This window comes from Archocentrus centrarchus, chromosome 22 (assembly GCF_007364275.1).
Source record: "Archocentrus centrarchus isolate MPI-CPG fArcCen1 chromosome 22, fArcCen1, whole genome shotgun sequence".
Classification (NCBI taxonomy): Eukaryota; Metazoa; Chordata; class Actinopteri; order Cichliformes; family Cichlidae; genus Archocentrus; species Archocentrus centrarchus.
Window position 1 is genome coordinate 2,087,886 of NC_044367.1, and position 12,402 is coordinate 2,100,287.

The 12,402-nt window shown below is 38.5% G+C and overlaps 1 protein-coding gene across 2 annotated transcripts; it reads right to left on the reverse strand.

The window, feature by feature from the left end:
* Window positions 1-1,124: 1,124 nt before the first annotated feature.
* LOC115773109 (uncharacterized) lies at window positions 1,125-9,976 on the reverse strand. 2 transcript variants are annotated; one of them, XM_030719621.1, is made up of 8 exons: window positions 9,817-9,972; window positions 8,967-9,000; window positions 7,534-7,610; window positions 6,275-6,380; window positions 5,183-6,166; window positions 4,375-4,527; window positions 3,493-3,585; window positions 1,126-2,211 (listed from the first exon to the last, which is right to left on the reverse strand). In XM_030719621.1, exons 5-8 carry the CDS (start codon window positions 6,164-6,166, stop codon window positions 1,891-1,893), a joined length of 1,551 nt encoding a protein of 516 aa, XP_030575481.1. In that variant the 5' UTR covers window positions 6,275-6,380; window positions 7,534-7,610; window positions 8,967-9,000; window positions 9,817-9,972; the 3' UTR covers window positions 1,126-1,890. The 2 variants fall into 2 exon arrangements, with proteins under 2 accessions (XP_030575480.1, XP_030575481.1); XM_030719620.1 differs by lacking the exon at window positions 6,275-6,380 and having other exon boundaries at window positions 1,125-2,211; window positions 9,817-9,976.
* Between the last annotated feature and the right edge of the window lie 2,426 nt (window positions 9,977-12,402).

A 12,402-nucleotide genomic window follows, 5' to 3' on the forward strand; every position in this document is an offset into this window, starting at 1 on the left:
TCTCACCCCCTTCACAACACAGTACACAACCTCAAAAGTAGATCCAGCAATAGATCCTCACAACCCCGCTGCTCAAAGCAACGATACAGGAAATAGTTCCTGCCCAGTAAGACTGTATAACTCACCCACATCCCAGACTTACACACCTGACATCTGACTGGACTTAAAACATCATCACTGCACCTTACACATACACATACATTACATACACACTATGCACACAAACCTACACTCACCTCAGTGCGTGCTCATTGCACAAATGCTGTCCTGTTTTCACTGCAATATTTTTTCTTCATTGCGCAAACTGCCTGCTGTCTTCTGCTGCTGCCATAAAACAGTTTTTTCCCCTGTATATAAGATAAATATACATTATTATTTTCTTCTGTTATTTATTATTTTCTTGCTATCTTTTATTTTTTATATTATTATTATATTTTTATTTGTTCTTTACTATTCCTATCCATACACTCTTAACCCAAATTAGTTGAGTTTACTAGAAAATCGCGTGGAAACTCGTTGCCTTAAACCATTCTAGTTTTTACACAAAGATGAAACTAAATATGTTTAGTAGTCTTTACTAAAATTGATTACCTCATATAAATTTCTTCCCATTTATGTGAGCTAATCAATTTTAGTAAATACTACTAAACATGTTTGATACATTGTACTAAGGTTCTAAGTTAACACAACTAAACATGTTTAGTAGTCTTAACTAAAATTGATTACCTCATATAAATTTCTTCCTATTTATGTGAGCTAATCAATTTTAGTAAATACTACTGAACATGTTTGATACATTGCACTAAGGTTCTAAGTTAACACAACTAAACATGTTTAGTTTCATCTTTGTGTAAAAACTAGAATGGTTTAAGGCAACGAGTTTCCACGCGATTTTCTAGTAAACTCAACTAATTTGGATTAAGAGTGAAAATTACTTTTAAGCTAAACTGTAAAGCAAATAAGCAATTTAACATTTAAAGCTATTTATATTTTGTTAATATAATTAATAACATTTCCTCTTACCCTCTTCCTATTACCCTTTTTATGTTCAAGTTGTATTGAATGTAACACTAAATTGTAAAGAGAATAAATCAAATACATTTCAACATTCCAATATTTTATTTTTTGCAGAATACTTACGCAAAAGACAATTTTAACTGTAGTTTGTCATGTTTTTCAGAAGTATAAAAAAGTATCAAAACAGTAGCCATTCAAAAAAAAGTTTGCCATACAAAAGGCAAGTAAAAATAGGCATATGTGCTTGAACTCAATTCTAACATGTTTAGAGAAGGAATACAAATGCAGCAGCATTCAACAAAAATATTTGCATCCTTTTGAAAAAACTGGACACCTTAAAATAGGACACAATCTCCAACTTGGAAAATGAACAGATCAACTATGTTTAAGGGAAGATTTTGCATGTTTTATGTAAATGTACAGTCTGTGTTGTTAGTAAATGTAATCAACTGAAGCAATAAATTCCTGTGCTGCTATTGACTGAAAAAACCTGTAAAATAAGCAGTAATGTTGCTGTTGAGGAAGAATTACATTATTTTGAATTTACTGCTTCAAATGACTACATTTACCATCAACACAAACTGGACGTTTACATGAAAAGTGCTGAATTTTCCTTTAACTGTATCAACTAAATATTACTATGGAGCCCTGAGCATACACTTCTAAATCCTGTTTTTTAGAGTACAAGTGGCTGGACACTGATGTCTCTTATAACACTGTAAGCTGAACATTACAAACTTTCTTAAGAAATAAAAGTTGTGGCAGTACTGCTGCACTGAACTGCATTAGATAAGAGCAACTTTATCAACTCCATCTGCATTGAGTATATTTTCAACCCCCTGACTGTTCACTGACAACACACAAGACATTTCGTTACATCGCAAGCTGGTTTTTCAATGTTTGTAACTTTGGTTTTAGTTCAACGTGGCCCAGCTCAAGAAATACCTGTTGGATGAACTGGAACGTGAACTTCATAGAAATGGGGTAACTGAGATGCATTGCATATGCAAGTCCAAAGAGAAGACACATAGCTTTTGGCAGGTCTTGAATGTTGTCCATCACCACTTCTCCCTCAATGACAATTTTTAGTGAGGCTGGACTGAGATGCAGGGAGGATGAGGGCACAGCACCTTCAGGTTCAACAAGGAGGATCCCAATGTCAATGTTGCGGAAAGAGTCATCATCATCTGAGTCCTTTATAAATGACAAGAGCACAACAGTGATATTTCAGTGACCATCAATAATTGATAAAAAAAAATAACTTCCACAATCAAATTGAAATTTCTGTCATATCTGTTTTATCATGCTATGCAGCCCTAGTTTCCTAGTGTAAATGTTGAATGAGTTGGAGCTCCACAAAAGAACATCTATCCAGCATCTTCATGTGCTAGTGCTAAGTGGAACAATACCTTATCCTTTGAATTGTTTAAAACTATGCTCACAAGTTTTCTTCAATCACTGGAACTGCCATCTGTTTTCCCACGCCTGTCTGTCTATGCCCAAATCCTGACATGAACCCAACACAGCATAGCATAAGATATAAATTAAGATATATATATAAAAAAAAAAAAAAAAAACTATCCCTTTAAAGTGGGTTGCATGAGGTGCTTACAGATGGTCAGCATACTTACCTACAGTAGATGGTGGTCAGCCTTTCCCCACTTTGGAGAAGCAGCAGGTGGATCAGTGTAGGTAGATAAGCAATGTACTGCTGCAACTTGTATTTTTAGATAAGTCAAAAAATTTATATCAGTTTTAGTGGACGCATACTATTTTCAGCATCTCAAACTGCTGTCCAACGGACCTATCTGACTAGAAAATTAAGTTACAGCACTCTCTTCATGCCAACCAAATGCCATAGGAAAAATTAGTAATTTTACCTCACAGAACACAAGAGTTGTTAGTCTAGCATGTCCTTGATCCTTAAATGTGTGCTACTGTGTGATTTTAGTGAATCCAAACCAATCAAATAATAACACAATCGAACAGACTGAGGCAGCAGTAGAAGAGCCGTTCCTCTGTTCAGCAAAGTAAACAGATTTTGTCTATGAAGTTTGGCAGGAGAAATCTATATACAACTTATATAAAAGTAATTTTATGTCAGAAGTCTGACTGACAGTAAGGTAATGCAGTGAAAATATTCTGTGTATAGTGTACATTTCACTGATCTAGATTTTTTAGGTGGCTAAAATAATGTTGTTATAAACACTGATCACAGCAGTATATTGCTTAGTTTCCTACACCAGTACCTCTGCTGCTTCTCCAAACCGGGGCCGTGTCAAATGGCACTTAATTCAAGTAATACACTGACTTTGGATAAATAGGTCATACAACACAGCTGCAAAACATTATTGCAAAGTAAATATTAAAGAATTTAAAGTATTTCAAAGACCCATGAGAACCGTGTATAAGAGTGAAAATTCAAGATTGAGTTGTTATTGTTCCTTTAGGTAGTCTTTAAGTAAAATTACTTACAAAGGCTGGTTTGTAGAAGTCTGTGGGGTTGTCACCAAGGATAACAGGAAGTCCTCTGAGCACCAGTGTTCGAATATCAGTTGGCTCTGCAGTCTTTTGGGCAGTAAAATGACAAAAATAAGCAAGTAACTAAGCACAATTGATTGTATCAAAAAATATAAAGTCCCCACATCTTCTTAAGCATCGTTATTACGAATGTACAATATATCGGCATTAACATCGGTATCAGCCAATATTAGTCATTTGTTAACATGTGAGTATTGGTCCGATAAACAAAACTGGGCCAATATTAACAACCCATATCTATTTCCATCTTCTTGTCATTTGATTCCGGACGGGCAGGGGAGGAGGTTGGTCATGTGGTATTTGTTTGGTCATGTGACAGCAATGCAGCGCAAGATTGTGAGGAGTTCATCTGAAGCAGAGAATCAATGTCAGCTGTGGGATTGTTTTGTTTTTTCCAAGGTGTCGAAAGGGTAGTGAAATATATATATTGTATACATTATCAGTTATCTGCCATAACAGCAATATTAATATCGGGTATCGATATCATCCCACATTTTAATATCAGTGCATCCCTAATGGTAATCAAGGACTTTTGAAGGCACATTCCCTAAAATTTAAGAAATACATGGCTCATGGTTAATTAACCCACTGAGACAGTAACACCCTTAACACTGAGAAGAACTAGCAGGTTTTACTGAAGTTCTCTGAAAGTTTAAGTGAAGTTCAGAAACTCAGCCTTGTTTTTCCATCCCTAAATTCAAAATCTTTTAATCATTTCAACAATCTATGTGAAGCATGAAAATAAATACAGTTGGACTTAAAGCCAAGTCATTACATGAGCTGTTGCACACAATGCAAGTGATTAATAGGACCAACCTTTGTTTGTTGGGAAAGCTGTGTCAACATTTGGCCAATGTTCCCTCTCTTGGATCGAAAAATCTCGATAAGACGAGGACTGTGCCGATCAATGCTCTCATAGAATTCCTGTTTGAGATTCTTGCCAACAATCCTGTTGAACTCCATGCATACCTGCAAAATACAGAAATAATAACTGAAGGTGGAAGCACCAGAGTGAGGACAGCAATAAAAATTGCACAGGTGTGGACATGGTCAGCTGTAAAACACAAAGCCCCCTTCAACTCACTCACTTAACACTTTAAATTTGGGGATATTTCAGTTATTCTAGTCAAACTTCTTTAACAAAAACTTTGTACCGCACACAACACAGGAGTTGCTTTTCTACTGCCCTGATTGTTTGTAGTATTGTGTTACTTTTGTGTAGCAGACCATTGCTACATATAAACAGACTATTAATATTTTGTGTCAAATTATATATTTTTGTTGGCAAGTAACCTTTTAATAAGCAGGATAGCGTACCGTGAATAGGGAATTAATAGATGATAAACCTCTTCAGAATAATCTGAAATCAGAGTTCTGCATCAGGGTGTTGATTTCACAATAACGACCAACTCAATATACAATATTCCTTACCAAAAAAAGATAAAGGCAGCTGTAGATAGCAACTACCATGTCCTGCATGGTAAAATTACTTTTTTTTTTGCTGACAGTGGGAATGGCTAACAGATAAATATTTTTAGGTTTTATAAAGGCAGTTTCCTAAGAGAAACACAGACACATATTTAAAAAAAAAAGTTCTCATTATTTTATTCATGAATGAACTAACCTGATCTTCTGTGAAAAGAGCAGGCCAACGTTCCACCATCTCACATACGGCAGGTTCTGACTCCACCACCTCTTTTCTTCTCAATGCAAACGTCAGATCCATCTTCTCTTTTACAAGCTGTCCATTTGGTGTTCTCTTCTGCATTTCATTAACCAAGTCTTTGCGGGCACCCTCAAGGGCTACCTGATTAAATCCGTCTGGAAAGTTGGGTAAGAAGTTGATCTCGCCTTTCTTTGCCTTCTTGATGTTCTTGTTGGCTGGTTCTCCTTCAGTTGAATGCCCTCCTCGTTTCCCTGCATTTACTGCTACATCAAGGCACCCTGATCTTCTGCGCTTTGTTCTGTAATTAGCCATTTTAAATTTTAGACTATTTTTCCAGCCGCTACAGCGACTGGTTGAGCCTCGCTCCTGGAGAGAGGGGTGCTTGCTTATGAGGGCTTGTGCAACACTTTCGAACTGAGCATTATTTGGGTATGCTGTGTAACTATACATGCTCTCTGCCAATCTTTCAAGAATCTCATGTTTCAGCTCTTTTGTTACTTTCAGGTGCGTACCATCACGAAGAAACTGAAGATCTGCTTGCCTAAGTCTATATGCTACATCAACAGAAAAATCTGGGATATCAAAACAATCTGGCCACTGTTTCTGTCGCTCCTGCGAGGATGTAGAGAGGATCTCTGTATCTGCTACACTGGGTGTGCCACTCAAAATTTCTTCAGATGTTGAGACAGATACCAACTCAAGTAGAGGGATGACCTTGACTGTTGGTTTTTCAGGAAGATCTTCGATATCTGTCAGATTGCACACTTCATAATTGAATTCAGGATCTTGGTACTGGAGACTGAAGTTGAAATTAAGTCCCAGTGATTCTTTAAGCTTGCCTATCAAATCCTCCACTGTAGTAGGTCTTGTATTCAGAACAACCTTTCTTATATCTGTCTCTGTGAAAATTACTCTCAAGGTCATCTTCTGGTGTGCTGCCATCTTGGAAATAAAAAAAATAGCTTATTAGAAATATATACACAAAGACATAGATATTCAGTTTAACATATGGCTTATCAAAAAAGATACAAAATTACCAATTAGGCTTACATTTAGACTCTATCCAGAGCAATGCTAGTACTGACAACACTTGTGGTTTCTCAACACAGAATATAGCGAGTGAGTGTCACTGCTGAATTTTCTCCAAATCTGTATGCTGACAGAGGGAAAACATCATTCAGCTCTTTTAGTTCCACCACACACAAAGAGGGATTTGCGCTGCCACAGAGTTCAAATGATCTGAAATGTTCATGGTACCATGCCGTCATTGTATTGCACACAAACAAGATCTCTGTGTTTATTGCCACAATCTGCTTGATCTGTTTGAAATTTGGGAGGCCTGAACATGAACCGACAGAGAGTATCATATCAGCACAATATCTAATTCCATCTACAGAGACTGATGATGCAACCAGAACCTTTGTAAGCTGGGGTACTCTCTTGCAGAAAACTTGTTGGACATTCTCGGGGAAAGATGTGATCAGTGCTGTGGTAACTTTGTCCAGCTCAACTGAGGGCTTGAAAAACGAACTTGTGTCCAAACAGTAAGCCATCATTTTCTGATGCTTTACAGCCAGTGTAAGTGCCACATGTCTGAAGTTGTGTGCATTACGAATGACCCGCTTGAAGAATTTATGTTTTCCCTCGAAACGCATTGTCCAGACATCTGACAGTGGGCCAAATGCCTTAATCATCTCAGGATAATGCTCAATGAAGTGGTGTTTTGGACGCAATTTGAAATTTGGGAATGTAGTTTGCAACAGTTCTCTGTGTTCTGACACTTTGCAGTCAAAGAAATGTATAGACTCTTCAGTGTGCCTTGTTGCTACAGCCAATTCAACAATATCTTTAAGGAGCATCAGAACGTTCCAGGCATCGTCCCCTTCAGGCACTTTATGGCCAATGAGAAGTGGGAGCAACCTGATTAGAGCCCAGTTCTCATGGCCATTTCCACCTATGGTCCCTTTGGTAGAGAAGCCTTGGGCAATAGGCTGAGGCTGGTCAGTTTTGTCATGAAAAGCATATGCAAAAGATTTGATAGCATGGTTCAGTGTTTCTAATGTGAAATATTTCTTAGAAATCAGTTCTGAAATGCAGAGTGATAACTCAACAGGAACAACCCCTTCAAAAAGGTCGTGTAGGATGTCAGGGGGATAGCCACGAGCAACATGAAAGTGCTCCAGACTGTCAGTTAGTACACATCGTCCCTTTACACCATACTGTTTTGCCAAAGTGGGATCCTGCTGTACCTCCTGTACCTGTTTGTTGTGAATGTCTGCAGTTCGGGGTTCAAAAGAGCCCGAGCTTACCTCCTTGTCTTGGATCTCACTCCTCGTTGCCATGCAGAACCTGCAGAACTTGTCCACTCCAAAGCTCTCAAAGAATCCTGCAAAAGAATGAGCAGCCAAGTTATCAGCAGCCACATACAACACTGTGCCTTTGACACATGCTCCCAACTTCTCAACATATAGGCCATCTTGCTCCAAAGAAACCAGATCCTGGATCAGAGGATGAAGAAATTTAGCATAGCCATATTCTTTTACATCAGAGGCTTTACATAAAAGAGCAAGTTGAATGGACTGGAGTGTGGACCTATATTTTGATGGCACATTGGCAAGCACCCAATACACTGCACTCATTTTATGTTTCTTCTTAGATGTCCCTAATGGATTGGACACTTCAAAATCATCTGTGTAAAGTCCAACAGCGATTCTGAATTCCTCGCTGTTAAGGAGGCCATTTCCTTTACAGTACAAACCATCTCTGTATGTACTGTACTCATGTGGCACATGTTTTTGTACTGGAAGAGCTTTATCTAAAATGTCTGCCCTGTTCAACATTTTCTGTAACATGGCATTTATAGGAACATATACAGCACTAGATTTCTTTTCCCTGGCAATAAAGTACTCAACTGGCATAACCACATCAAAGTTTTTGTTTACATATGCTGCTCTCCTTTTAGAGGTTGATAAGGAGCCACCCTTGCCACAATACTTTAGTATGATATTGCTCTCTGAGGCAGCCCTGACTACCTGTTTCACAGTTGAATCATCTACATCTGTGTGTAGCTTCAAAATGTCCTTGACTGAATTGTGCAGCAGTGGTTGGGACAGTTCACTTAAATGTAGGAGCTGTTGTATAACTTCATCGATAGAACTTTGTGGAATGTGGAGGATGGTTTGCATCTTTAAAAAAAGAGCAGCTAGGTTGTGCTCCAACTGTTTCCCAAGATCATGATGCTCTTCATTGCTGGACTCTTCGCTGCCTTCTAAATCAACAGTGTTGTTTGGGGGCCCATGTTCCTCTTCTGCCACTTCATTGGTTTCACTACCAGACACTATTTCTGGTTTGAACATCTTCCAATTGCCTGTTCTGTGCTGTTTACTTCTGTGTGCATTGAATGTGGAGTACACAGTAGTATGAAAGTTACACCCATTATATGGACAGTGGACTCTGTGATTAACTTTTAAATGTGTACTCCGCAAGTGAGTGATAAAAACTGCCTCTGTGCAAGCAGCAGAAAAATCACAGGACTGACAGTGAAAGGTCAGTGTTTCACACAGTTGTGCATCTTGGTCTTTCTGGTGAATTTTGGATAAGTGGACCCTAAGTGCACTGATGGACTTAAATGTGCATAAACACTCTTGGTGTAAGCAAGGAAATGGTACAGTTCTGGTGTAGCTTCCATGTTTTAGCCTGTAATGTTTTAAGAGGTAACCCCTTTTCTCTGATGTAAACTCACAGTATTTGCACTTCCACTGCATCTTCACACGGACCTGTAAGAACAAAAAATAATAAAAATTTTAGCACACTTGTCCACAACCATGTCATCAGTGATCAAGGAAATATGGTACTTTGAAATACTGTCTCCCTTTGAAATTTCTGTTCTCAGCCTGAAAATTTTGTTTTCCCATTTCACATTAGAGTTAAAATATTGCCAAATGAGTTAGGCTTACCCTTCTGTCTGCAGACAATTGACAGGTTTAATAACGTTTCTAACTTGTTGTCAGTTCTGTATTTTAAGAGTCTGGAGATCAGAGGTGGAGAAGAAGAACTGGCGATAACCTCAGCTTCAGCTCTTTAGTCATACAAGATTTCAACCTTTGTGTCCGACCATTACATTTCAGTACATACGAAACCGTATAGAAAAAAAACGTGGACTAGGTTAACACAAGCACATGCTGTTACGAACGATGTGAAACGCTAAGCTAACGATAGCATTTAGCTGTCTTGACACTACTGGAGCGGCTTTTTCGATTAAAAAAAATTACCCTCAGAGACAGGATACACTCGGCTTAAACTTGGTGTAATAAAGGTTTATTTCAGCAAAGTACATCTCTCCTAAAGTAACTGTCCGTTATAAACTGAGACTCGTCAGTATGCTAACACTAAGCCAATGCTAACATTCGCGCTCGCCACTCCACTCGCGATATTTAACTTCGATTCCAAAACCCCTCACTTTACCAAAGTGTCGATAATGGTGGCGGTAGGCTGTAACTATAATTTTCAGTTATATCTGCACATGGAACTCAGCTATCTTTTAAGCAAAGAAATAGCTAGAATTATTTAAAATAGTTATTCTTCACACTTACCAGTCAGGAGTCGTTGAACTTGCCACGGTGCATGTTGCAGCAGGACTGAGTTTGAATATGCCCCGCCCCTTCACTTCAAAAACATAATATCTTTAGTAATCTCTGCTTAACAAGTTCATTACACTCTATATTTGTGTAGAAAAGTACAGTTAACTAATTTGATTTAGTAATGGGACAACATTTTTACCAAACACGAAAGAATAAGTAATGATTACTAAAACGTTTAATTACAATTAATATCTGGGTTAAGAGTGTAGTGCCATTCCTATATAATCTATATCATCATCTCTACTGATATCTCTCATACTCTGCTGCTCGGTTGTTACGTGGTAAATGTTATAAATTTACATCAGATTGTACTATGAAGTACTATCCAACCAGCAGTGACAAATATGGAAATATGAGATTTTACATGCAGTTATTCGCACTGCATCCACGATCTTTAACTAAATATAACCAAGTAGTTTTAAACCTAACCAACTAACAGCAGCAAACAAACTGTCTCAGCCTAACCAGTGGTGTATGTGTATCATACCACCACCATGCATGCTTTGATCAGCATCAGCTCCAGGAAATTTGTGTGTCCACTATAAGACAAAACTCCTAAGTGACAGTTTTCTGTACACCACTGCAGAAAACATCAAGATGTGACATTGTTCTAATTAATCATGGAAATAATTCTGTCATCGTGCACTTTGGTTGTCTTCCGTGATCTTTCAGGTCTTTTGGTGTTGCTGAGATGGTCAGTGCATTCAGTCCTTTGAAGATTAGAAACACTTTGAATCCAGATATTATGTTTGCTTCATGTGTCCTGTAATAACAAGGCCACATGTGGCGGTGTACAGAGGCAAAACTACAAAAATCATCTCTTTGTCCAACAAATTATGGACCTAACTGTAACTGTGTGCTACAAATTTGGCAACATCTGTTTCATAAATACAGTAAAATTAAGGGCGCTTTCCCGTACCCATAGGCATCCATCTTCTTCAATGGCCAAGTCCTTCACCTGATCTCAACCCAGTAGAGCGTGCTTTTCATTTATTAAATACAAAACTGAAGGCAGAGAGACGCAAAAACAAGTAGCAACTGAAGGCAGCTGCAGTAAAGGTCTGGCACAGGATTTTCATCCAAGTATTTAAAACAATCCTTACACTTAAAATCCCCCGGAGCAGTCTGCGACGGTGAAAGGAGCCAGCTGAGGTGGTTTGGGAATCTGGTTAGGATGACTCCTGGGCATCTCCCGTTGGAGGTTTTTGGGGCACACACAACTGGGAGGAGACCTGGGGGTAGACCCAGACCATGCTGTACTTGCCCTGGGCACAACATGGGATCCCCGATGGTGGAACTGGAAAGTGTGGCTGGGGAGGAGGACGCCTGGAATACCGTGCTTAGCCCACTGCCATTACAACCTGACTTCGGAGAAGCGGAGGATGTTGGTCCTTTGAATCAAATCAAATATCAAATATTTAATTATGATTGATACTGCTCTGTCATTTCTGCAATAAAGAGAAACCCACAGCTAACAGTCTGTTAATCAAGCTTAACCATCTTGTCTTGTCTTTTCATCACATTTATTTAAACAAATCCTTTATAACTTATTTTTGTGGAAGGCATTTTTAAACCTTCTGACAAAGCCAGATCAACTGTTTAAGACATTTAAAATAGGATGCTGTCTGTAATCACACTGTTAAAAAAAGTATTAATCTTTTAAGTAATAAAGGCTGGTGGTTGTTTTTTGCCAGTTTACCTTGTAGTTCTAAGTTTCATTTCCAATCTTTTAAATGTTATGTTTTTGTTCAGATGGCATAAACCACATTTAATAATGAAATGTTACTTTTTTATGTCACTGCAGCCATTTTATTTCATAAATTGTAGATATTTCACATCTTTACTGACTGATAAGGTTATTTTTGAAACCATTCAGAGTTTGAAAGGGGCAGCTCTTCCCAGGTGCACTGAGGGACCCCCTCTATCTTTAATGGAGGTGAGAATTGGCGGGTTGGACTTTAACACTTGACCTCTGTTTACACTTCCTGTGGGTGTCAGAGCTTGTCTATAAAGCACTTCTTGCAGGGTGCTGCAGCATTGAAAGAAGACAGAGAGAGGCCAAGCACCCTGGCGCTGCGAGCTGAATGCACTGCTGCTCCTGGGCTGTGATTATGGGGGCAAGCCATTTCCTCTCTTCACATTCTCTGTTTGCTTATGGTGCTGACCCCCCCCCCCCCCCCCCCCCCCCCCCCACACACACACACACACACACTCAGCTCCTCAGCCCTGTTATAGGAAATGATGACAACCCTGTGTATTCAAACTGTCTGGTTGGTGATAAAGCTCTAATGAATGTTTGAAATCAGAAAATGGTCTGAAAATGAGCTTATTTTACTAAGACTAATGATATAAGCTGAAAACCTGACAGGAATATGTGACCTGCATTAGCAGATGTCCATTTGTACTTTATGCAAACTCTTTTCCTGAAACATTAACAAACAAACACTGCCAGTTTTACAAATTAAAAGCATCTTAAACATTTTACAAAACAGTGCACTTTCTGACAGTGGACGGATAAACAGAGTTTTAAAATAGCCG